Source organism: Peromyscus maniculatus, chromosome 2, assembly GCF_049852395.1.
Source record: "Peromyscus maniculatus bairdii isolate BWxNUB_F1_BW_parent chromosome 2, HU_Pman_BW_mat_3.1, whole genome shotgun sequence".
NCBI lineage: Eukaryota > Metazoa > Chordata > Mammalia > Rodentia > Cricetidae > Peromyscus > Peromyscus maniculatus.
In genome coordinates, this window is record NC_134853.1 from 168,606,652 (window position 1) to 168,632,743 (window position 26,092).

Here is a 26,092-nt window from a genome sequence, read left to right on the forward strand (position 1 = left end):
CTCTTGAACATACCTTCTTTGGCAGAATGAAGCTTATGCACAGGTTGTTCTGGGCACAGCCCAGCGCCAAGTGCCAGTTATTTTCAGCCAGTGCTGGCAGGGGGGCTAGTTGATCAGCTGCTCTGGGACATGACTAACACCATTTCCCCTCCCTCATGGCATCCCCATCCTCACTATTCAAGGGGGATACCCAATACCAGCAGCAATGTCAGCCTCGCCCAAAGACTTGCTCTAAATGCAGGATCTGTCTCCTCCACACAGCCAATTCAGAGCACCCAGGGGACTCATCTGCTGATGCAAGTTTGAGCAACACTCACTCTACATTTATGCTCAGTGAAGGCCTTGGTTCTCTGATGCTCCCAGTGGAGGAAGCTGGAACGGTCACTGGGACGACACCAGGCTGGGTCCCCCAACTCTCCTGCCCCTATCTGCTGGCAGCAACCCACATCCTCTCACATCTAACAGGCAATGAAATGAACAACGCAGAACCACACACTGCAGTTTTTAATATTACCATATTAGGGGCATTAAAATTGCAAAGATGGATAATGAAGCAAAAGAAATTAAAGAATGACCCCAAAACCCTCGCGGCCTTGGAAATACTTCTGTCACCTAAATATGAGCTGACATCTGTTAGCCCCTGTCACATGCCTGCTCCTCCTTGCTCACAGGCAAAATGCAAGGTCCTGGAAACTGCCAAATGCAGATAGCTGGTGCATTACTTTGTTTACGCAGCAAAATGCAGAAGATGGACCTTTATTGAAAAGCGATGGATCTTTGGGAGGCCCTTCTCATCTGGGACCGGAGGTCAGGACCTCTGCGTGCCCACCTCCATCCCATCTGCAAGGCCTGTCTCCTTAATACCAGGAGTGAACAAAACCAAACATCTCAGAGGGGAAAGCAGACGGGGGAGGGGGCGTGATTTACAGAATTTATTTCATCTCTTTTCCCTTAATCACGTAAAAACAAAACCCCCCAACATTCTACATTCCGGTCTGTGTCCAACACAATGTGCAAACTAATTGAGTGTAAAAACCATTGCTCTGCATTATATCCGTGAAAGTGAGTGTGACAATCGCTCTTCCTCCCCCCGAGCTCTGTTTCATTTCTGGTTTTGTTATAACTCAGTCCGCTCACAATATGTCATTGCAAACGCTATTTGCAAAAGAAAGTATAAAAAACAGATTCTTTACTCCTCAGTGCGTTTGTTTGGATCTCTCCTCCCCGGTCTCTCTGCATTTAGACCATGCTTCCATCTGGAGGGCTTAAAAAAGTTATAGGCAGAATTGCCGTACGTAACGAAGCACACACTCATCTGGTATTTAGCCTGAGAATTTTATTGCCAGGTGTTATGAAAGGGGCGGGAGCGAGGGGGGGAATACGGACAAAACACTGTTTCATCTCGTTTCCAAACATTACATTTCGTGTCTGAAAATATTCATTAATGTGGGGAATAAGCTGCTTCGGTACAGTTACTTAACGTCCTTCCAGGAGAAGGCAAACATCACCAGGGGGGATGAAATCAGGCAAGGTCAGGGACCCAGGACCCGACTCGGCTCCTGAATAGGTGGGAACCAGAAACTTGGGCCACCAGCCTCCAAACCTTCATTTAGCCATCCAGGAACTGGAAGCCTACCTCCACCTAAGATTCAACTCCTTTAATCGCAATGATTAAACAGTTCAAGTCAGCAGCAATGTCTGGGAACATGACTCAGCTGGTTTAAATAATTGCCACATCAGGACCTGGGCTCATTCCCCAAGAGTTCATGCTGCATATCATGGCATGTGTCTATAATCCCTCTGCTGGGGACATGGAGGCAGGAGGATCCTTGGGGCTTGCTGTCCAGCCAGTCTAGCTGAATCAGGGTACTCTAGGTTCAGAGAGAGAGACTCTGCCTCAAAAACTTAAGGTGAAAAGAGACGGAGGAAGACACAATGTTTACCTCTGACCTCAAAATGTATGTACACACAAATGTACCAGAATCTGTGCACATATGTATGTACACACACACACACACACACACACACACACACACACACACACACACAAACACACATCAGCAGAACAATCCTTTTCTTTCTTCTTTTTTAGTGGAAGGATCAACTTCTTTTTTATAAAGACTAATTTATTTTTCTTTTATGTCTGTGGGTGTCTTGCCTACATGTTATATATGCACTATGTGCATGCCTGGGGCCTACAGAGGTCAAAAGAGGGTATTGGATCTCCAGGCAGTAGTGTTACAGAGGGTTGTGAGCCTCCATGTGGGTGCTAAGAACTGAACCCGGGTCCTCAGAAAGAGCAGCCATTGCACTTAACCACTGAGCCATCTCTTCAGCACCAGAAAGAGCCATTTCTTTGTGGGCCAATCAGCTGTGTAGAAAGTAAGGCAAAGTTCTGTTTGTGAGAAGTTAACTGCAGAGTTGTTCTGGTTGTGTTCTGTGGGGAACCCACACCTCACAGGACATTAAACTGACACTTAGGTCTAATTACGTACATATAAACACATGCCAGAATCAGGGAGGGTAGGGTTAGGTATAATATCAGCACCTTATGCCATGTGCAAGAATCAGGCTCACTTGAGCAGCAGGCACGTGGGAGCTAAGTCTTGTCCTTCCCACGTAAGCTTCCTGCAGCCACGTAGGGAAGAGGTCACCATGCCCAGCATCTGCCTGATATTTTGAAAAGAAAAGGGAATCATGGAACATTTTTAACCTCAAGCAACCAGACAAGACAAAATTGGGAATTCCACTGAATGTGGCTCTGTGATCCACTGCTGAACATCACATCATGGGGAACACTGTCTGTTCCAAGGTGGTGGGCTGGACAGCCACACTGTCATCTTCAGCAGGTGAGCCTCACTTCTGCGGGCTCACTGTGATCTGAGAATGGGCACTAGTCCTCGCAGTATTTGCATGGCAAGACCCTCCGTAGGCTCAGGTGGCTGAATTCTTGGTCTGCAGTTGGTGGTGCTGTCTGGGGAGGCGGTGGAACCTTTAGGAGGTGTGGCCTTCCTGAGAGCAGTGAATCACTGACCCTGGGCTTTGAGAGCTCATAGCCTTTCCATACTTCCAGTTTACACTCGCTGCCTCTGAGAGAGCAAGACAAACTCATTTCAAACAGCATTTGGCCAGAAGCTGAACTTAGTTCCAGTAAAAACCTCAAACAGTTCCAAGAAAAGTCACAAATAGCCAGGGCCCCGGTCAAGGCGACCCCACCAGGCTGGCCAATGAGTAATTTTGGTAAACAACAGTCACAGACACCAAATGTCGTTGTGGCTTTCTGATAACCATTTCTGAAAAATTCCTCTGGACCCCAAGCAGTGAATTCAGAGGTTACACATCCTCACCCAACCCCGAGACACCAAGGCTTGTATCACCGTGCTTGCAGTTTTTCCCTTTAAAAACCTCTTACTCTGAGAGTTCGAGGCCATTCTCCTCCACCCGCTGTGTCGGAGTGCTGGATTATGGACCAAGTTTGAGCTTGTAATCAGTAAACCCCTGTGTGTTTGATCAGATATCGGCTCTGTGGTGGTCTCGTTTGGGGGTCTCATGGTGCGGCGTAACACTTCCTACTTGCTATTGAAGGTGAAATCTCTCAGCTTCCTGCTCCCACTGCCTGCTGCCAGGTCTCTCCCATCATTGTGGATTCTGGAACTATCAGCCAAAATAAACTCTTTCTTCCATAAGTTGATTTTGGTCATGGAGTTTTATCACAGCAACAGAAAGTAATTAATTCAGCCCTTAAGACAAGGGGACAGAACACCCTTCTCTGCCCTTAGACCTGGACTTTGTGTATGAGCTCGGCCGCCCCGCTGGCTTCTGGGGAAACACTCTACAGCCTCGTTTCTATTGGAGTTCCAGGACCTGAGAGTACTCATAGGGTCCTCCAAGAAGTTAGTGAATGTTCACGACATTGCAAGCAAAGGGCACACAAGCTTGCACACTAACCTGACCCCGCCTGCACCTCCAGAGATGACAGTCAACTTGGACAGAGCGTCTTCACAGTGGAGTTAACAAGGGTGTCTGGAGAGGTGGCTCAGTTGTAAAGCACCCTCTGTGCAATCTTGAAAATTTGAATTTAAAATCCCTAGAACCTTCCTAAAACCCAGACATGGTGGAACATGTCTACAGTCCCAGCACTCCTGCGGCAAGATCAGAAGTGGAGACAGGAGAATCACTGGAAGTTTGAGGTCCAGTTAGGTTGGTGTATGCAGAAGAAACTGACAAGAGAGACCCTGCCTCAAACAAGGCTGAAGGCTAAGACTGACAGCTACAGTCGTCCCCTGACTACGGTATGACGCACCGTATCCACACTCACACACACACACACACACACACAGGATGTAAACGCATGGAGATCAAGTCGCTATGAGCTCAATCCACCAACAAAGGGATGAAGAATTGTCGCCTCAGAGTGAAGGACATGAGGGACTAAAGGGAGGGAAACTCCACAGCCACTTGCTGTGGAATTTATGTTTCCATAAGTGAAGCATTAGGAGCCTTTCGTAGAGAAGAAATTATTGATACGTGTGTTCCCTTAAGGAAGCTTCTCGAGAGGCCCATTCCAGATCTAATAATAATCTGTATTCTTCTGAAATGGCAGGTCCAATCTTTGATTTCCCTGTCACTAGCAAAGGTTCATGAATCATTAAGCTGCACACCCTCAGAGGTTTGGTTTATTGTACACCACCTAGAATATTTAATAAAATAAATTCTAAATAATCAATTCGCGAGGAGTCGACGTTTCTTATGCTTTTGTAATAAATGTCTACTTCCTGCATCCATCAAAAACTGCACGTAAATCGCGGCAGCAAAGAAGAAAAGTACCTCTGTCACTTCCCTGTGTTGTCGCGTAAGTACTTACACAGGGGACAGATTATATCTGCACCTCTCCGTGGTCACTGTTCCAGGGAAGACTGTGCAACATCCCACATGGCACTTGAGGTCCCAGGATTCGTCTCTCCATCTCTGGGACAACCTGGTCCTTTAACCCACCCAGTGCTGCAGGACCACATCCTGTTATCTGTTGTCCCGGGGAGCACACATTACCCCACTGAGACTTGCCCGGGGCTCCTGTAATGCCCCGAGGTATTGCCTGAGCTCAAGGAAGAAACAGGGCATTTTTAGAGTCCTACTTTCAAGGTGTTTTTTTCAAGAGCCCTTTTCCTGACTTTCTCAGGCTGGAGACAGCTTAACATGAGATAAAGCAAGCATTCGGCACGCAGACCTTCGGCCACTAGAAGGATAGAAAATGAAGATCCTCCAACCTCCCTGTCCATATCATTAGTCAAAGTATTAACTAGGGGCTGGGGAGATGCCTCAGTGGATGAAGCAGTAATCATGGAAGCATAGAGACTTGGGTTCCAATGTCCAGAACCCCAACAAAGGCCAAACACAGCAGCACACACCTACAGTCCCACTGTAAGCGTGGTGAGATTGAGTGGAGACAGGAGAACCCCTACAGACTCTCCGGCCAGCTACCCTGGCATACACATTAGAGATGAAGGGCATTCTTGACCCAGTGAGCAATCAACTACCCTACCTCAAATAAGGTTGAAGGTGGGACCCTCTATACATGCTCTGTGCGTGCCCACAATCACATACACCAAAGCACACACACACACATCATAGACAAGTGTCAGGCTATAAACATGGGTACAAGGACACAGCAGAGCTTGCACTTACGTCGTTGAAGGGTTCCTGGCAAGTCTTTGACGATCCACCACAAACTCTGTCTGGCTCTCACAGTACCTTACCCCTTCTAGAAACAACTATCACAACCCAAAGGAGGTGTAGATGACGCTCATGCTCCAAATCCACGCCTCAGCTCATCTTTGTAAATAAAGTTGTGTTAAAACAGTCCTGTCCATTCATGGGGCATCAGTAAAGGAAGAGTTGAGTCGTTCGATTAAACTAACCAATCACAGAATCAAAAATAACCTCTGTCTAGGGCTGGGAAGATGCCTCAGTTTGTGTAATGTTGCCATGCGCGTGTTCATGTATAAACTGAGTGGTATACGCTTGTAATGCCAACACCCAGGGGAAGGCAGAGAGCCAGACAGGAGACTTTGGAGCTCACTGGCCAGCTAGCTCAGTCTCAAAGATTAAGTTGGCTAGGGACTAAGGCAGACACCTGATACTGACCTCTGGTCTCCACACACAGACAGATGCATGTGCACACACACACATGAACATGAACACATGCATACACTACACATCAAATTTTTAAAAATATTTTCTATTTGGACCTTTATGAGAAAACTTCTATCAAGTCAAGATTTGTTCAAACAATATTTAGTTGAGCACCAAATATATATGAAGTGTCATGACAAGAGCTGGGCTAGTGTGTAGAAGAGACAGGGTTCTTAGGAGTGGAGAACACAGGGCAAGGCTATGTCCCCAGAAGCTTGTGGGTCAGTGCCAGCTGGCGTCTTTTGCTTCAGAAAATTGGTATTCTTGTCCTGCATTGCCAAGGGCAACTGAGGAATGGCAGGATCAACCACACCAACAGAGAATTTAGTTAGAGATTTCCAAGAGGTGCCAGCAGTCAAGTAACAAATTGTCACACTGTCTTGTGAAATTTTCCTTTTGACTTTTTCCCTTAAGACAGAACAAAACTCATTCAAAACAATTTTTTTAGACTGACTTATTTTTTATTTTATGGGCATGAGTGTTTTGCCTTCTTGTATACGTGTGCATCCTGGTACCAGCAGAGGTCACAAGAGGCACTAGCTGCCCTGGAGCTGCAGTGACTGATGGCTGGGAACCACCCTGTGGACCCTGAGAACCAAGCTTGAGTGAGTCCTTTGCAAGAGCAGCCAGTGTTCTTAACTGCTAAGGCATCATCAGTTCTTGGCATGAGATGCCCAAATAGGACCCTGCCAGCCGCAAGATGGAGCTCCAAGGGGTAATTTGCATATCAAAGGGGTAAGGGAGTCACATGGGGGATCCATGAACCAAGGCCACTTGTGGCAGGGCAGCAGAGCAGACAGGCTGTAAGTCTTCTAGGGTGATGTGGACCTCATGGTCTACAGGTCACCTGTGAGCAGCCAGGCAACACACAAAGTGAACTAACTCTGTGACATGCGCACTGGTCCCAGTTTTAGTCAGAGTAGGATATGAGCCCTTGGGTGCACCTGGAAGACACCCGCCCTTCCCCAGGATTAGAACAGAGTCATAGAAATGGAAATGCAAGGCTACCTAACAGGAGAAAACACAAAAGCTCTCCTACATAGTCATCAACTTCCTGCCTCCCATTCTGGTTTCCAGGGAGACAGATAAGGTGAGATCAACAGTAAAAACCACACAACCACTCAGAACGTGGCGACCAGCTGGTGCTGCCCAAGAACCTCAACCTTGGCAGCCAGAGGGGTGGCCAGCCCTCCTTGTCTGTTTCCCAGCAGCTCTTCCGTCTTCCCCCTCCAGGATCCCTCTGTTTCCCCATAACTGTGGCTGGATACTGTGCAGAGCTTACGTCTTCTGTCTTCCCTCTGCTGACTCAAGAGAAGCAGCGGCAGCTCTCCTGCAGCAGATTAGACTCGAGCCCACAGGGTACGGGGCTCCCCACAGGGACTTATCCCGAAGGGTGGCCATAACTGCACCTGGCAATGCTAAGAACGGGAAGACACCAGGCCATTTGCCATTCAGTCAAGTGAAGGCCAGAGGTATTCCCCACCCGACAAGCAACTGCATCTACATCTGACTGTCCACCAAGAGACAAATACATACCACTGTCTCAAACGCATGCCCAGCTCTGCGTGAGGTCATGATGGGTGGTCCCAAGCATGTGAGGAGCCCTCATCTTGAGTTCTATGTAGCGGTTCAGGTGGAAAAGAGCCCTTGGTGAGTCTGATAGTGGTAGCCAAGGGTTTATGTGGCTGTCATTGAATCTGCTAAACTTCCCACTCACGGCCTCATGGATGAACTTGACAGGACCTTTAGGAACCATTAAGATACAAATTAAACATAAGTTCAGCCAATCCAGTTGATGGTCTGCTGAGCTGCCTCCACAAGGAAGTGTCCAGGGCACGAAGGCTCAGATCAGATTTACAGGACATTTTATTTCACCATTTAGAAGAAACAAGAATTACATTTCCTTTAAGGTTCTTTGTGGCACATCTCTATCCACAAGCTGTTGTCCCAGCACCACTGAGAAAGCCCTGGGCTCCATGGTGGATGCTGTACCCTCACCCCAGAAGCCCAGCATTGGGGAAGTGCGTGGCTCATCAGAGAGAGTGGAGGATGCTGGCCCTCATGTCCTCCGTGACACCTGAACCCAAAGCTGACTGGCTCCTTTCGGCAAAGATACAAAAGAAACTGTGGTCGTGGCAGAAGAGTGACCAGGTAAATAACAGGAGCCAACGCAATGTGAGTTCAAAGACATGGCAGGTGCCATTTACCATAAACACGCCCCGTGAAATGTTTGAGATGTACCTGGACTGAAATAGTATTTACTGTTTCTCCTAATCAGCACCAGTCTGTGTATGTCATAGTGAGGTGGTAGCCCACGTAGAGGCATGCGAAGGTCAGAGGTCGACATCAGGTAGCTTTTTCTATTCCTCTCCATCTTACTTTATGAGACAGGGTCTCTCTCCTTGAGCCTGGAGCTCGATGTTTCAGCCAGGCTGGCCGGCCAGTGAGCTTCAGGAACCTGGTTCTATGCCTACCCCACCGCCCACCACTGGGCTATAGATGCATGCTGCTTCTTTAAGCTTTTGCATGGGTACTGAGGATCCAAATTCATGTCCTCAGACATGCACAGTAAGTATTTTACCCACTGGGCCATCTCATCTCTCCAGGCCCCTTAACTGTGTATCTTGGAGTCTATCCTTTTCCCATCTCCTCTCCTCTCCTCTCCCCCTCCTCTCCTCTCCCTTTCTATCATCTCCCTACTCCTCCCATGACCCAGTTCCAAGTCTCAGCTATGCAAGCAATGGAGAGTAAATATCTACCACATAGGATAACCGGATACCTGAAGCCCAGGCAACATGGTGACCACAAAGTTTCTCAGACACACAGCAGCTCTCACTCCCAGACCCCAGGAGGGGGGAAGTAAGGTCAGCAGACACTCTAAACCTGGACAATAAGCTACCAGAGAGAGGATCCTTCAGTGACAAGTACTCGCTGCTCTTGCAGAAGACCAGAGTTTGGTTTCCAACACCCACATCTAGCAGTTCACAACTGCCTACAACTTTAGCTCTAGGGAATCTATGGGCTCTGGTCTTCAAGGGCACGACACTCACGTGCACAAACCCCATACAGATCCTCACACATGCACATAATTGAAAATAATAAAAATGATCTTGTAAATAGAATAAGTCATTCAATGCTTGCTTTGCAAGCATGAACACCCAAGTTCAGATCTCCAACACCCACATAAAACACCAGGCATGGCCACACACATCTGTAACCCCAGGGTGGAGAGAGCAGAACAGGAGGATTGTGGGGCTCACTGGCCATATCATATGGAAACAACTGGCATTGTTTCTGCACATTGTCGAACATGGCATTCTTCCTCCACACCCAACACCCGGAAGTCCCCAGTGTCCAGACACCAGACAGAGCCTTAGCACAGAAGACATAAAGTGTCCAGCCATCTATGTGCTGGATACACAGATACACAGAAGAGCACACTCCTCCCCTAAGAAGGGCACAGGTGAAGTCCGAGGGCAGCAAGAGGAGGAAGTACTTCCTTCTGGCTGGAGATCAGGGCCTGATCCTGGAAAACCCAAAAGCCATGTGGCAACGACACAGGAAGAAACATGATCTGCACGAGGGACACTGTCAGTGCATGGTGAGTCTACGGGAAGTGACAGGGATCAAACACAACCCTTGACTGAGAGCAGAAACTGCATGTGTCAAATGTACACAGTGGCGCAGGTGGGCTGCTGGGCCCTCCCTTGTTTCGTTAGCCAGGTTCCCTCCTTATCTGTTCACTGCTGTTTCCCAAACTTGATTTGGGCACCAGACCTGTTTAGGCTGGCTACTGCGAGCATTTCCCATCATCTGCAAGCAAGATACCTATTTATCTTATGGCTGGGAACAGAGCTGAAGGGATCTGGCTCTGCTGCGAGGCGGTTATTTCATGCCCTGTTAATTCCTAATGCAGTAACTACAATATCGTTTCTACTCTTGAAAGAGGTCCTTTTTTTCTTCTTTTTTAATATGTGGCCTAAGTGCTCAAATAAAGAACATCATTCTAATGAGGACGAGTCCCCAAACCTAACCTCATTACGGCCACTGCTGTGCCAACGCCGCCTTCTAGCTTGAAGGTGCTTAATGGAGAAATGAGAGACACTGGGCTCTTTCCAGGCAGCACAACACATCAGCAAAATGTTCACATCCGAAAATGACAGTCAGAGCAAATGGACTGGCGTTTCCACCCAGGGCTGGTCCAGGTCGGGGACATCCTTTCATCACAGAATGACGGGTTCTGTTGGAAGCAGGGCTGGGTCGGGTCTCCCACTGTACCAGCAGGTAACCTCAATACCAGACCCATTCACTGGCCCCACAGGCAGACTGTCTTCATCAAGGGACATCTTAAGATCGGACAGAGGGACCTGTAGTAGAGCTCTGTCCTCTAAGCACAGCAGCCATTGTTGTCTTCACCAGAGAAGCTGAGACTATTTGAATGTCACCCTTAAGATCTGGTCTGCTGAAGTGAGAAGGAGGAATGGGGGGCGGGGGGGCACAAGACCCTCACCTCAGTGCCAGCAGTGCCCCTGGCCCTCTGTCCCAGCTGTAGGTAATTCTCCCCTAAGGGCCTGTGGCCTTGTGGGAGGCTAGCTGGGGAGGGGCTGCAGCTGTGCTGTGGGGGGGGGGACACACGTCATCATCATGACTTTCTGGTGGCGTGGCCGCTTTGGGGTGACCTGAACTCATCTAAGCACCCCTCGCCCCTGCCCTGTCAGTGAGCACAACAAACTCTTTAGTTTCCCCATGTCGGGAATTGGTAGACTTGCACTTCTGTCTATCCCTGACTCTCCATCTGAGCAGCAGGGGATGGAGTTGCAGGGGGGGGGGGGGGCATGAAAAGGCTCATGCAATAGTCCAGGCACCAGGAAGCAGATATCCAGTTTGGCCAGGGCTGGGAAAAATACCCACATGCCACCAAGCCAGCCATTTGTTGGGGACAGTTCCATGGACTGTTTCTCAACAGACTGTCATTGCCCACGCATTTCCTAACCTTTATCTGTCACCTGAATAGCTTTACCTCCATCTGTGCTGGGCCCTAAAACCAGGTCTGCCTTCATTTCAATGTTGCCTACATTTTCCTCACAGGACCCTCGAATTCTCCCAGCACACGTCAAAACCCTAAGATTTTGTCTCCTCCTGAGACTAGGGACCACACACCCTTCTTTGCACCCCTGCACCCCTCAGTACCTGTCACAATGCTAGTAGGTGATAAGCACCCAGTAAGTGGCTGAAGGGTGGACCACACACACTGACTAGCATGAGCTGAGCTGACAGGAAAACCTAAGATCACCCTGAGTGCCAGGGACAACAGCGGAGAACGCTCAGGCTCCAGCCCTTTCTCTGAAGGCCTGACCATCTACAGAACAGGTAAGACACTATGTGTTCTGCACAGATGTCTTTAGGAGAACCGGACAAAGCCAGTATGCCTTGTTCACGGGAGATTTGTAAACTCGTGATTGTCTACACGCTGAGGGTACAGCTCTCGTCTCCCTGGAGACCCGGCAGTGAAGGAATGGAGAAACGGAGAGCTGAGAGCTGGTCTGGCCATGGGACGCACCAGGAGTCTGAGGAGAAGTGTGATTAGACATAAAATGGCCTGTCAGCATCGGGGGCCAGAGAAAAAGGGACATAGACTTGGGAAGGAATCTTCCAGAAAGGCTCTCTGGCTGATTGCTTCTGTCACCTGACAAGCGTGAACGTGGCTGTGGGAATTCTTAAGGCGCAGTGATCTTTAGAGCAGTCTTCCCCGGGGCAACACCAGATCAGCAGACAGGAGTCAGCTCGGGGGCAAGACCCACTTCAGATGTGCTGAGGCCTCATTTGTGAGGGGCTGACATCTCAGTGCCCTCCTCTCTCCTCCCACCAGCTCTGTCATCCCTGGAAAGTTACTGAGCAGGCTCCCTTGGCTCCCGGACTCGATGGCTGATTTCGAACTAACAGCTAGTCAGCTTCAAAAGCTGCTGTCCACACCCTGTGCCCCGCCCACACCCTGTGTCCCGCCCTCACCCTGTGCCCCGCCCACACCCTGTGCCCCGCCCACACCCTGTGCCCAGCTCAGGAAATCAATGTGTGTGGCGGGCCCCAGCCCCCAAGAACAAAAGGAGCCAGAACTGAGCTTTCCTTCTGCCTGCTGGAAGTTTTCCTGGCCTCAGGGAAGGCTTATAGCAACTGATATGTTAAATGATAGACCCAGATGTCTTTATCGTGCCCTTGAATGGAGGAAACCCATGAGGATACTAAAGCATTCACAACTCTAAAACCCTGGCTGTCCATCCAGCAGGAGGGCAGCTGGAGGGGACTAGGGCTTGGGTGACACAGGTGCTAGACACAGGACCTGCCTGATGAATCCACAGGGAGGAAGTGGATTTCTGACCTTGAAGCCTAGTATACAGCACCACTGCTGCTGGCGAAGACTACCCACTGGGCTTCCCAGCCCTGCTGCAGAGCACGGCTAACATAGGAGCACCACTAATGGTTGATATTGCCAACAAGCCCTTCCTCTGGGCTATTTAAAATTCCGTAACCGTGGAAAGGCAATTACTCCAATGAGAAGGAGCCCATTCCCATGAATAAGAGAGGAAAAACTTGAATTCAAATTGCATACACTACCATCTTCTGAGGACCAGAGGGTGTAGGGGAAGTAGTCATTTCCAGTGCTGGTGGGCATGTAATTAGAGCAGTCACTCAAGAGCAATTTGGCATTGTCTAGCAAAACTAAAACTCTCACACCCAGCAATTCCTGGTCCAGACTGCTTATGTGCCCAAGAAGACCTGTGTAAGGATGCTTACTCAGGCAGTAATGGCAAAGCCAAAAGTCTGGAAGGTCTCACAGTCAAGGGGACTGGCTTAGTATGTATCCAGAGGAATATGATAGAACCATCCAAAAATGATCAGAAAACAGCATAGATCCATCTTAGCTAGAGATATTAAGACAAACTGAAACAGCATGTCAATTATTCACACACACACACACACACACACACACACACACACACACACACACACACACAAAACCGTCTCCAACTTCTAAGAATTCATCTCACACCCCACCTAGCCCAAGAAGCGTCTCTGGCCACTGTAGCCCGTTCCGGACTCCTGGGGACACTTGTCCTAAATGCTCAGCCTGTCACACCTCTCCGCACTGTAATGAGCAGTGTGTGCAAACGTGGCCACCTTCTGCTCTACCTGAGTCTGTGGGCGGTGACCACACCTCCCTCTTCCTCTGTAGGGAGCACACAAAAGCTGGGACACAGCCCGTACTTGTTGCCTGGTTCAGTGGGCTAACACTCCAAGTGCCACGGGAAAGACCAGCCACCAAGAAGCGCAGCTGCAGGTGGCCTCCCTCTCCCCAAAACCAGAAACAAAGGCAGTCATTGGCCAAGGCATTGCCATGGAGGCCTCCCGGTCCCACCGCTCACACAGCTGCTCATAGGGCGACCCAGAGAGAAAATCTCCAGCTACCGCTCACGGCCAGCAGGTCATCGATGGCCCTCTCTGATCTGCATGCGTCCCCCTCCTCCACATCCGAGGAACCTAGTCTGTAGGCGGCAAGGCTGAGCACCACAAATAACTCCCAACATAAATATGGCCTAAAAATAGCCATAAATCATTCTCATTCCATCCGGTGACAATTCTAATTTATAACAAGAGGGAAGAAAATGAACACGGTGCCTTTTTTTTTCCCTGGGTTTCCAAGCTACTGCTGAGGACGAATTCCACCCCGCTGTTACTTACAACCAGGAGTTCCTGATTTACGTATTACTAAAGATGAAATATACCATGGGCCTCCAGGCACAGGGGCTGCTTGCTGAGGTTTAGCGTGAATTCCTGCAGGCTCTCTATGTCCTGCATAAGCAGCTTCCTTTCTCCTGGTCCCCACCCAAGCTTTCTCTCTCTTTCTCTCACTACCTATTTTTCCATTGTGGGGTGATAAGAGCCTTCCCCCTCACCCCAGAGGGAAAGCCCCAACTCTCTGGGCTCCCTGCAAGAAGGGCTAATGTCTATGTATTAGCAGGACCCTGGTCACAATGCTGGAGATGGTTCTTTCCAGTAGCACGTTTGGGTAATCTGCACATTAATGTTCCATGCAGTCAATTAAACTGCACACGAGGCAGAGGAGAGGGAACTGGAATTTCTCATACCGCGGCTTTTCTTATTCATCACCATAAAACAATTCTTATTGGTATATTAAAAAAAAAAAGCACATACACATAAAACGAAAGTTATCTCTCTCCATGGGGTAATATAATAAAAGCCATTTGATGCTATTTTTGGCAGCCATAAAAGCACATAATTAATACAGGGAAAAAAATCATCGTGACAAAGTGTGTCACAAAACCCGTCAGTGCCCAAGGGCAATCCTCAGAACTCAAGTGTGCTCACAGTCCCTGCTGCCCACTGAGACGTGCCAGACACTCAACATGACAGTAGCTAGGACTCGGGCCTTTACCTCTCTGAAATGCCAGCTGAATCATGGGAGGCTTCCGAGATCTCGCCCATAGTATCGCTGGCCACATCCCTTTGAGGGTGGCAGGTAAGACCCTTGGTGGGACTGGTAAGGGATGTGAAAGAGCTGGTACTGGCTCGTCAGCGGGTCCTGCGGGACACCTGGTCGGGACCCTCTGAAGGGAAGGGACTTCTCTCAGGTTGCCCCTGGCTCAGAGCCAGAATAGCAAGGTTGCATCCAGGAAAACCAAAGTTGAGTTTGGTCCAGATCCTGAGCCATCCCTATAGATCCCTCTCCACTCCAACACTGCAGGAACCTTGCTCACCCAAGAACCCATCTCATTATCTTTAACCTCTGCTGAAGTTAAAACACCCGCAGAAAGATGAAATATTAGTCAGCATGGGGAGAATTGCCAAGCCCTGAAGGGCATTACCAGTTGGCCAAAGTACCTTGAGAGGGCACTTCCTCACGATGACACCTGTCCTCCCCAGACCTGCACCCCAGCACAAACCCAAAGCACCCAGAAACACATATGATAAACACAGTAGAGGAACCCACAGGCACCTCACCAGTCCCCATCTGTACACCAGTGACCCCCTAGGTAGAGCACTTTGGCCATGGTCAGCTCCAAAAAAACAGAAGAGAAACTCTCAGGTGAGAAGGCCAATGCCAATGGCAGGAACTTGACAAACAAAAATTCCCTTGACAGTGGTGACTGGCCTCAGATCACTCGCAAGCAATTCCAAATTCTCTGTGGCGACCCAGAAATGACATTTGGGGACAGGAGAGCCTTTCCCGCCCTTTACCTCCACTCCCTGGACTTTGAGCTTCATGTGGTCCTCTCTGGTTGTTTTCCCATCTTTCCTCTTCTTCCAACAGTACCCATCCTTCCTGTACTTCACTTTCTTCCTGTTGTAGAGGATCATGGAGCCATTCTGCGGTCTGCAAGTGACAAATGGTTAAGTTACCGAGAGAACTAAGCAGAAGGGAAATTTATGAAGAAAGATACCGCAGACCAGTAAAAGTCTCTACAGAAAAGCAATATTCCACATTTGCTGAGGCATAATTTCTCACCTTTTATTGCAGCTCCCTGGATTAACTGTGTTTTACGGCCAGCCAAAATTTGCTTGTGGATTTGGTACCTAATGAATTAAATGTGTCAATGATAGGCTTAAAAAACAACCCCTTAGTAATTTCCACAAACTAATCAGGATATATGAGGCAGGGGCCCCGAGCTCAATAGCAAAAAAGTAGGCAAGAAAGAGAGAGAGAGAGGAAAAAAAGTGAAAAGAGCCAGGGGTGTTTGGCACCTGTAATATCTTATCTCTTATAGAAGGATTTTCTACACATCTTTTAATCCATCAGCCAGCATTAGGGAATAAATAAGTTTAACGCAGACGCTGGATGACTATGTTCAAAGCAGACCAATAGAAACCCTGGGTGCTGAGGCCAACCACTCTTGATTCATTGCTCGCATTTAGATCACTGCTGGATACAGACGAGCATCACGGTCCTTCTTCTCTCGCAAGCAAAGTACCTGATTCCTCCCCATTTGGGCTTCAGCTGTCAGATGTCTTAGATGCACTAGGACCCCTCATCTGTTCTGTCCATGGCTACAGCAGCTTAGGGAAATGGCAGCTCCTTTTGTTTAACAGGAACAAGCATGGCTGAGGACATGGCTCAATGAAGTGTCTGCCCTGCAGACATGAGGACCTGTGTTTGGATCCTGGCACCCCTGCAATAAACTGGGCATAGCATTGTATGCCTCTGTCCCAGCACTAGAGTCAGGAAGATCAGATGTTCCAGGTCATTCTTGGCTACATAGTGTGTTCAGTGCCCACCCGGGATACACAAGACCTTGTGTCAGAAAACAAAACAAAACAGGCCATCAAAAGTGCCAAACAAACAGAACATTGTGTTTTCCAAAGAAGGAGCATACTTCAGCCACAGAGAGCAGAGCAGTGGCGTGTGTGTGTGTGTGTGTGTGTGTGTGTGTGTGTGTGTGTGTGTGTGTATCTGTGTGTCTGTCTGTATGTGTGTCTGTGTGTCTCTGTCTGTATGTCTGTGTGTCTGTATGTGTCTGTGTCTGTGTGTGTGTGTCTGTGTGTGTATCTGTGTGTGTGTCTATGTGTGTGTGTGTCTGTGTATGAAGGTGCTGTGGTCACATATTTTGGGTAGGAATTTACAAAGAGAGAAAGAATTAAGGCCCTCCCTAGCTGCCAGCAGGTGCTATAGTAAGTCATTCCCAGAATAAAGTTGCAGCAGGTGCAGATGTGGGCAGATCCAGCCCTGAAGCTAGCGCACTCACCCAGGGGCTGGCTGTGTGCTGCCTGCACCTGTCCACTCGGCACAGAGAGGCCTGCCTGTGGTTTTGTGTGTGCACGCGTCAGGGCCAGCTGAGGGAGCGCTGCACAGTCATGGGGCTGTAAGAGCAGCTCTGCACGCACCTTGGCTTGTCGCTTCCCCGCTACAGCAGAGGTGGGGAGAAGAAGCACGCCCAGCCATCCTCCCGCTGCTTGGGGAGAGCCTCCCGCCCCCAACTTTGCTTTCTCTGTTGAACAATGGGCCGTTTCACCATCCAGGACTGAACACTGGCTATTGATGGCTTAATCTTCCATTGTCTAGAGGGTGAAAAGAAAACCCAACCCTCCCGGGTGGCTGCAGCTAATTGTGGTTCCCACCCAGCCCGACTGTGTCATCCGGCAGCCACGGGAAGACTAAAGAGCAATTCCATGGGAAATTATAGACTTTAGGTGGTGCCTCCCTATACTACATTGTTCCCTGATCAGGGTGCAATTGGTTTGTCACTGTTGGTTTCCTCCCTCAGCCTGCACCAACTAAAACAATCCCAGGAAACAGCTTCACACACTATTCACACACTATCACCTGACATTATCTATGGTGCCTACAGGTCTGCACTGGAAACCCCCACAGTCGGTCTCCATCGCTTCATGGGAAGGTGACTTGTGGAGGGGGGAGGGGTTGTCACGGGCCTCCTTCAGCCCCAGCAGCTCTGGCCACTTGCACTGTAACCTCAGGCCACTGTGAACCTTCCCAGTTCCTCAAACACCCAGCAAAAGGTCCCCAAACCCGAGCTCCCACAGCTAAGGCCACTGCCTGGGGGCGGGGGGTGCAAAGGATTATGTTGCGGCAAGCAAATGGACTCTTCGTCCCTGTCCTCTCATGGAGGGGTTGGGGGTGGGTGAAGACACACATGGAAACACAGCCAGGATACCCCTGGTCAAAAAAAAAAAATGGTTACCTTCTAAAGAAGACCTCAGGAAAATCCACCCAGCCTCCAGGGACCAAGAAATGACCTGGAACTTGTTCCATCCCTGCCATGGTTAAAGGATCCTTAGCACCTGTACCTATATGGTAAATGGTCCCCAGAGAGAGGGGACTCCCTCAAATGCAGTTCTTGTCTTCTGTTGACCTCACCTTAAAATTCTGAGAGTGGCCCTGTCATTTGTCACTGTAGCAGGACACCATCTAGGGAGCCTCAGTGTTCAACTCAAAGGACCTCAAGGAATGGAATCGTCAGCTCATTTCACAGTAATGAGAGCCAAGCAGTGTGCAACCCTCTAGTCTGATTCTGTTTGAGTTTGCTCTGCTCAGTGTGATGTGGAGGCCCCACCGCATTCCCAGGCCCTAACAGCAATGAAGGGGAAACGGCCCTGCTACAGACGGAGTCTGACGGGTTGTGCTGCCATCCCTGATGTCAACACAGCAAGTCTGAACCTGTGGGAAGGGGTCCCAAGAAGGAGGGAGGGTCCAGGAGGTGGGCTTTAGGATGGAGGAGAAGGCCTAGGCCACAGGGGCTGACATGGAAGGGCCTCCATTTACTAACTGACTGCTTAAGGCTGAGCAGGCCTGGGCAGAGCAGGGAGGCAGGAATGGAAATGCAGATGGAGAACGTGGACTGTGTGGACAGAGCCAGCAACCTAGCAATCCCAGCCTTCTCTGTTCTAGTCATTCACGTGTACCCGCTGCTGGCAGAGAATATCACATCTACACCCATCTATCATCTGTACACATTCTCACCTGCACACCAACTCTGTGAGGGAGGCATTGCCAACAGCCCCAGATAACCAGCCTTTTGTCTGGCGAGTCTGTGGATGCCAGAGGAGCTGAGGCTGCAAGATACTCGGAGACCGAATCCTAATCTGCTCTCCTGACTGGGATTGGGAGAGTCCTGAAGCACCCTGAGCATGGGACCAGGGGTCAGGAGGGTGGAGGCCAGGCTTCCTCTCTTGCAGTTGGGCAAATCCCAAGCTGCTCATGTTTCCTCTGTGGAATCTGGCGGTAACTCTAGAGCTATTCCAGTATTCCCTTTGTAGGACTGGGGTAACCCAGACTTGCCCTCCCACAGCTAAGGTAAGAAGGGGTGTTTTCTCCTCCTGTTACTAGGGTAACTCTGGGTTCCTCCCAGGTCCCACGCTAGCTAAGGTAACTCTGGCTCCTCATTCTCCCCTCTGGAGTCGGCACAATGGCGACCTGCTGAGGAACAAGTCCTTTCCATCCATCCCTTGCCTCCTTCACCTCCACTCTCCCCTACTGCCGCTTCCTGGGGTCGGCTGTGACATAGTCTTGGGCTAGACTCCAGTCTTCCTCCCAGGATCTCCTCTGGGACAGCTAAGTCAAGACAGGCAGTCTGGGAGCCCAGGGAAGCTCCCGGGGCCCCACTGCACTGCACTGGCACAGAAGAGCTACAAGAGAGGACGTGGCCGTGGGGAGCTTTGTTCTAGGCAGGAGGCCACAACCTAAGGAAGCCTTTCATCTAAGAAACTAACAGCTGTGAACATCAGTCACACTCCACACAGTGGTGGAAAAGGGTCCTTGGAGCAGAGGAAAGCAGCACAAATGATAAGATCTACATACATGTGGCATAGGTGGCTGAGTGGGCGTGCCAGTGGGCAGGTAATAGGAAGAAGCTAGAGATTCCACAGTGTGACGGTATGAAGAATATCCCCAATAGGCTCAGATGGTTGAACACTAGGCTGCCCATTGGTGCCACTGTTGGTGTTGGCTTAGGAGGTGCGGTCACACTTTGAAGAGCTTCAAGGCGGCAAAGCCACACCACATTCCTGGGCCGATCTCTCTGTTTCTTGCTTGTGGTTCAAGATGTGAGCCCTCAGCTTCTTTCTGCTCTGGCTGCCATGCTGCTGCCTGCTGCTGCCTGCTGCAATGCTGCTGCCTGCTGCCATGCTGCTGCCTGCTGCCTGCTGCAATGCTACTGCCTGCTGCTGCCTGCTGCTGCCTGCTGCCTGCTGCTGCCTGCTGCAATGCTGCTGCCTGCTGCCTGCTGCTGCCTGCTGCCATGCTGCCTGCTGCCATGCTGCTGCCTGCTGCCATGCTGCCTGCTGCAATGCTGCTGCCATGCTGCCTGCTGCAATGCTGCTGCCTGCTGCCATGCTGCCATGCTGCCTGCTGCTGCCTGCTGCCTGCTGCCATGCTGCCTGCTGCTGCCTGTTGCTGCCTGCTGCAATGCTGCTGCCATGCTGCCTGCTGCTGCCTGCTGCTGCAATGCTGCTGCCTGCTGCTGCCTGCTGCAATGCTGCTGCCTGCTGCCATGCTGCTGCCTGCTGCCATGCTGCCTGCTGCTGCCTGCTGCTGCCTGCTGCAATGCTGCCTGCTGCTGCCTGCTGCCATGCTGCCTGCTGCTGCCTGCTGCCTGCTGCCATGCTGCCATGCTGCCTGCTGCTGCCTGCTGCCATGCTGCCTGCTGCCTGCTGCTGCCTGCTGCCTGCTGCAATGCTGCTGCCATGCTGCCTGCTGCAATGCTGCAATGCTGCAATGCTGCAATGCTGCTGCCTGCTGCAATGCTGCTGCCTGCTGCCTGCTGCCATGCTGCTACCTGCTGCCATGCTGCTGCCTGCTGCCTGCCGCCTGCTGCCTGCTGCCTGCTGCCTGCTGCCTGCTGCCTGCTGCCCTTCACAATGGACTCTAATCCTGTGGAACTGTGAGCCAAATAAACCCTTCCTTCTACAAGTTGCTTTGGTCATGGTGTTTTGTCACAACAGAAAACTAACTAATACAGATACATGTTATAGGTAAATAGATGATAGATAGATAACAGATGAAGATAGATGGATGATAGATTGACAGATCGATAGATAGATGATAAATAGATCAATAGGTAGATAGACAGATGATAGCAAAAGATAGATGATAGATAGACAGATAGGTAGATTATAGATGGATAAATGGATAGACAGTGATAGCTGACCATAGATGATAGACATATAGATTGATAGACAGATACATACACATGAAAGATAGATAATTGAAAACATGATATAATGATAAAAGAACTTGCATCTCTGATAAAGAAGGGAAATAATTTAATTAGAAAGTGCTCCAATCTAAAGAGAACTGCAAAGTCTTCTAAAAGACATCAAAGCAGGTTTTGATACATACAAAAATGTGGCATGCCTCGGCTAGGGTGAAATAAGATCATAAAATGTGACCTCCCCTTGAGTTAATTTCTGTCAATGAGAACACCATTAGCGTTTTTTTTCCTCTAATATAGAACATTTTCTTATAAAATTACTTAGGGGCTGGAGAGATGGCTCCCTTGTTAAAGGTGCTTACACCTCTTTCTGAAGACCCAGGTTCAATTCCCAGGACCTATGTGGCAGCTCATAACCACCTGCAACTCCAGTTCCAGGGGATCTGATGCCCTCTTCTGACCACTGGGGGTACTGCATGCACATGGTGCATGGACATATACTCATCCACACACAGACATATAAAATCAGAATAAATAAATATCATTATTTACAAGACATAAATATCAAGAAGAGCCAGATAAACCCCAGCGAAGAGGCCGAGAGACAGGCCTGGTGGTGCAGGCTGCAATCCCAGCTATTTTGGAGGCTGAGGCAGGAGGCTTGAACGTTTAAGAGTTGCCTAGGCTACAAAGTGAGTTCAAGGCCAGCTTGGCAACTTGACGAGATATTATCTCAAAATAATTAGAAAAACAAGGGGCTGTGAAGATGACCCAGTCACAAAAGGGCCTGTCACCCAAACATGATCACTAGAAACGGGAACCTAGACCCATGTAAGAAGCTGGGGTGGCCATGCACTTCTGTAATGCCAGCACTGGGGGAGGGAAAGAGTGTGTAGACAGGTGGAGCTCACCGGCCGGCCAGCCAGCCTAGGCAAATCAGTGAGCCTCAAGTTCCATGAGAGACTCTGCTCAATAGACAAGTAAATTTGAGGAAAAACACTGGGTGGCGACCTAAGGCACATGCATGTGCACCCATGTGCAGGTATACCCCCACATATATGCCCACACATATACTAGTAAATAAGCATATTATACACACACACCACACAAGCAAAACAATAAATAAAAAGAAAGTTGGTGATATTACTTAGCTCAGTGGCTGTTACCTAGTAGGTGCAAGGCCCTGGGATCTACCCCCAGGAACACACATACATCATACATATACATACAACATACACACACACACACACACACACACACACACACACACACAGGATAAAGGCTAGCTGTACCATCTACTGACCCATATTGTGAAGCCTCTATACTTTAAAATATATGAATCTGGTAAATGAATATAGACCAGTAGAACAGAATAGACATTCCCGCTTCCATGTACAAGTTTAACTTACACAGTAAATGAGCTATATCAAGTCAGTGCGGAAAGGGACCGACATTTTAATATGCAATATTACCATCACCGGAGAGGAACTAGGAAGAGATGCCATTGAGACTACCTTTCTCCCACTAACACACCACCCTAAGCAGACTGGTAACTTTCCATGTAATAAATAAGCCACAGTACTGGAGAAGAAAATATAGGCGATTCCTCTACTACCAAAACGAGTAGCACTTTCCGAACCATGATTCAAGACTCAGTAATGACCCCTGTGAGCTGGCTGCATCGGATTCCCTAAAGCAAAGGCACTAGATCTCTTTCCACAGTGGCTGATCCATCTCACACCCCACCAGCGATGCATGGGTGGCCTGACATCCTCTCATCCTCCCCAACTCCGTCTTCTGGACTGAAGCCACCCTTGTGGGTGTGTGGTAGTTTTAATTTGCATTTCCCTAATGACTACTGATGCTAACCATCCTTTCATGTCCTTATTAGCTATTCCTATAATTTCTTGGGTAAATGTCTATTTGAATCTTTAGCCCATTTTCGATTAAATTGCTTGACTTCTTTGAGCTGTCAGAAGCCTTTACATAAAGTCCTAATGGAACTATTTTATCACACACTTTCTCCAAGCCCATGATTTGAGTTTTCTTAATGGTTTCTTTGACATTTTTGATGAAAATCCAGGTTATCCATTTTCTCCTTTTTACAAATTTTTAGAGATGAAGGAAGTTGTTGTTTGGTCCAAGGCCATAAAAGTCTCCTCACGTTTTCTTCTAGGAGCTTTATATTTTTAGTTCTTTCCTTCAGGCCTGGGATGTGGTAGTTTTTGATACAGTGATGCAAAGGTCTCAGCTGATTTTTGCTGCGCTGATGTCTGAGGGTCTCAGCCCCATCTTCTAGACTGAAAATGTCTATCCTACCTCCCAACCCATCCACTGAATGACTTTTGCATTTTTGTTGGAAATAAATGAAGTATAAACATAAGGTTTTACTCTTGAACTTCATATACTTCTCTGTTCCCCATCGGATGCCAATCTTTGCTGCAGTTTTGAAGTCAGGGACCCCAGGTTCTCTAACTACCTCTTTTTAAAGTTGTTTTGGCTGTTCTAAGACCTTTGTATTTCCATATGAATTTCATGATTAACTTGATAATTTTAGGATTGGGGAGAAGGATTCAAGGTTTTTTTTTCTTTGTTTTAGGTTGCTTTTTTAATGTGTATGTTTGAGTGCCTGCATATAATCACCATTGGTGTGGCAGAGCCCGGAAGAGGCACTGAATCCCCTGAAGCTGGAGTCACACACAGTTATGCCACCTGGAGTGGGTGCCAGGAACCGAACCCTGATCCTCTGCAAGAGTGGCAAGTGTTCTTAACCTCAGAACCATGTCTCCAGCCCCCCTGGGGGGTTTGGATAGGATTGAATCAAGAAGTCAATTTGGAGAGAATTGCTGTCCTGATAGTATTGAGTGTTTCAGCCATGTCCAATGATGTGGTTTTTAATTCCATTAACATGGAATGGTCTCTCCAACTATGTAAATCTGGGCTCTCCCTGAGTAAACTTTAGAGCTTGCAATGTACAGGTATTAAAACTTGTAAAGCAAATCCATGCTAATTAATTTATTCTATTTAATGTTCTTTGTGAATGGAATTGTTACCTTAATTTCACTTTAGGGTTGTTCATTTCTACTTCACAGATGCATAATTGACTTCTATATATTGATCTTGGTGAAGGTGACAATTGATCGCTAACTTGATAGGATTTGGGATCACCTTGGAGGCAAGCCTACAGGCACACCTGTGAGGGACAATCTAGATTAGGTTAGCCCCTGAGCATGCCTAGGAGGGATTAGTTAGAATAGCTTAATTGAAGTGGGAAGATGTTCCCTGGGCGTGGGACCTGTGCAGAATGAAAAGGAGAAAATGGAGCTTGATGGCTGTGTGAGTCAAGACACTTGCTGTGCAAGCTCTTGGTGACCTGGGTCCCGTCCCCAGATTCCACAGAAAGCAGAAAGAGAGAACTGACTCAGAGCTGCCCCTTATCCTCACATGCTCACCATGTCACCCCGGTATGCACGCCTCCACAAAACACAACAATAATTATAAGTGAAATAAAGTCTAGGTTTCTTCTTAAGAGAGAGAAAGCTGGGCCCTGGCACCCACTGCTCTGTTCCCTGACTGTGGATGCCCTGTGAGCAGCTGCCTCAAGTTCCCGCCTCTTTGACTTCGTGCCCTGATGGACTGTACCCATGAGCTGTGAGCCAAAAGAATCCTTTCTTTTTAAATTGCTCTCACAGGGTATTTTGTCACAGCAACAGGAAAGCTGGCTGTGACAACCATGTATGTACCAAGACCTTCTAAATTTCTTCTATTAGTTCCTGTAAAGTTTTTGTAGATTACATAGGCTTTCTACATGTGGAATGAAGACACACACATGAGTAAAATGATCTCATCTCTTCCTTTCTGCTGTGGCTGCCTTTTAACTCATTTTCGTGCTTCATTGACCTGGCTGAGTCCTTCAGTTCACTGGTCAGAAGTGGTGAGAACACCTTCCACTGTCCCCAGTTTTAAGGGGAATGCATTCTACTTTTCGTTTGGTTTGTTTTCTTTGCCTTTTAGTATAGTATCAGCTATAACAGCAATTTAGAATTCTGTGAAACGGGCTCAGGAAGCTACTTGATGAGGCCCCCACTGACCAGCCTTGGGGCAGTCTGAGTATGAGTAAGAGAAACAAGTACAGTGATTGGAATTCATTAAATATGTTTAATCTCCGGATTCATTGTGGTCCTAAAATAAACAAGCAACGGCAACAAAATCCACAGACTGCTCACTGCAGGGGGACACCTGTGACCTAAGACATCATTCTCAAAACCTAAAAAACAAAAAACAAAAAACAAAAAAAAAACAAAACAAAAAAAAAAACACACAGAAAGGCGGGGAGAGAATCACACGCGTCCCACCTTCCCTGTTACACAGCTCTCCTGAGTTATCAAATAGAGGAAGATTTTCCTCTACAAAAGCCCTCCAGTCAATAAAAGAGACGGAGGAAGGGAGCAAGAGGCAGTCCCATCATCTGTAATCTCAAGTGCATTAGCAGTGCTGGCCGGGTGCAGAGCTGGTCAGGTGAGCACCCCAGGGCACTCACCAGAGACAGCCTGGCGGTAAGTGTCCCTCAGTGGGAGCACCTTCTACTACTGAACAAACAAAAAAGACCTTGAAGAGAGAACGCTACATCGGGTGGGTACATGTTGGGGAGAAGGGTCGGGGGGGGGGGGGTTGGAGAAATGGGGGATGGGTGGGTACTATTAAAATACATTTTATAGATGTATAAAACTCTCAAAGAATAAATAAAAATACTACTAAAATAAAAGACCTTAAAAGTCAGTCTCTCGACTCAGTTTCCATTTTCTCAGCCTCAGGGGACAGGAATATCCTAAATGATGCCATAGGGGAAACTGTCAATAAAATCCAGACCAGAAGAAACCACTAGAGGACAAACGGCCTGGCTTCTTTAGCCAGGTCTTCAAGAAACAGAGCAGGAGTGAACCGGATCAGGACATACACGTTACAACACGCCGAAACACATCCTTTAATTGAGGTGGTTATCCCTAAGGTGGGCATTGACCAGGCCAGATGGACTGTGTGTGCATGTACACATACATGTGCATACATATATTTGTGTATATATGTGTATGCATATGGATATGTATAGGTATATATGTGTATGTGTATAAGTGTGTGTATATATGTCTATATATAGATGTATGTGCATATTGTGTATACATGTGTCTATATGTATATGTGAGCATATGTGTATATGAATATAT

The 26,092-nt window shown here is 48.4% G+C and overlaps 1 protein-coding gene across 12 annotated transcripts in view; it reads right to left on the minus strand.

The window, feature by feature from the left end:
- Positions 1-26,092, minus strand: part of Camta1 (calmodulin binding transcription activator 1) — an 862,623-nt gene that overhangs the window by 389,755 nt on the left and 446,776 nt on the right. For all 12 annotated transcript variants that reach the window (XM_076565705.1, XM_076565698.1, XM_076565702.1 and 9 more), the window contains one exon: positions 15,448-15,583. In XM_076565705.1, coding sequence (XP_076421820.1) covers positions 15,448-15,583 — 136 coding nt within the window. The remainder of the gene's footprint in view (positions 1-15,447; positions 15,584-26,092) is intronic.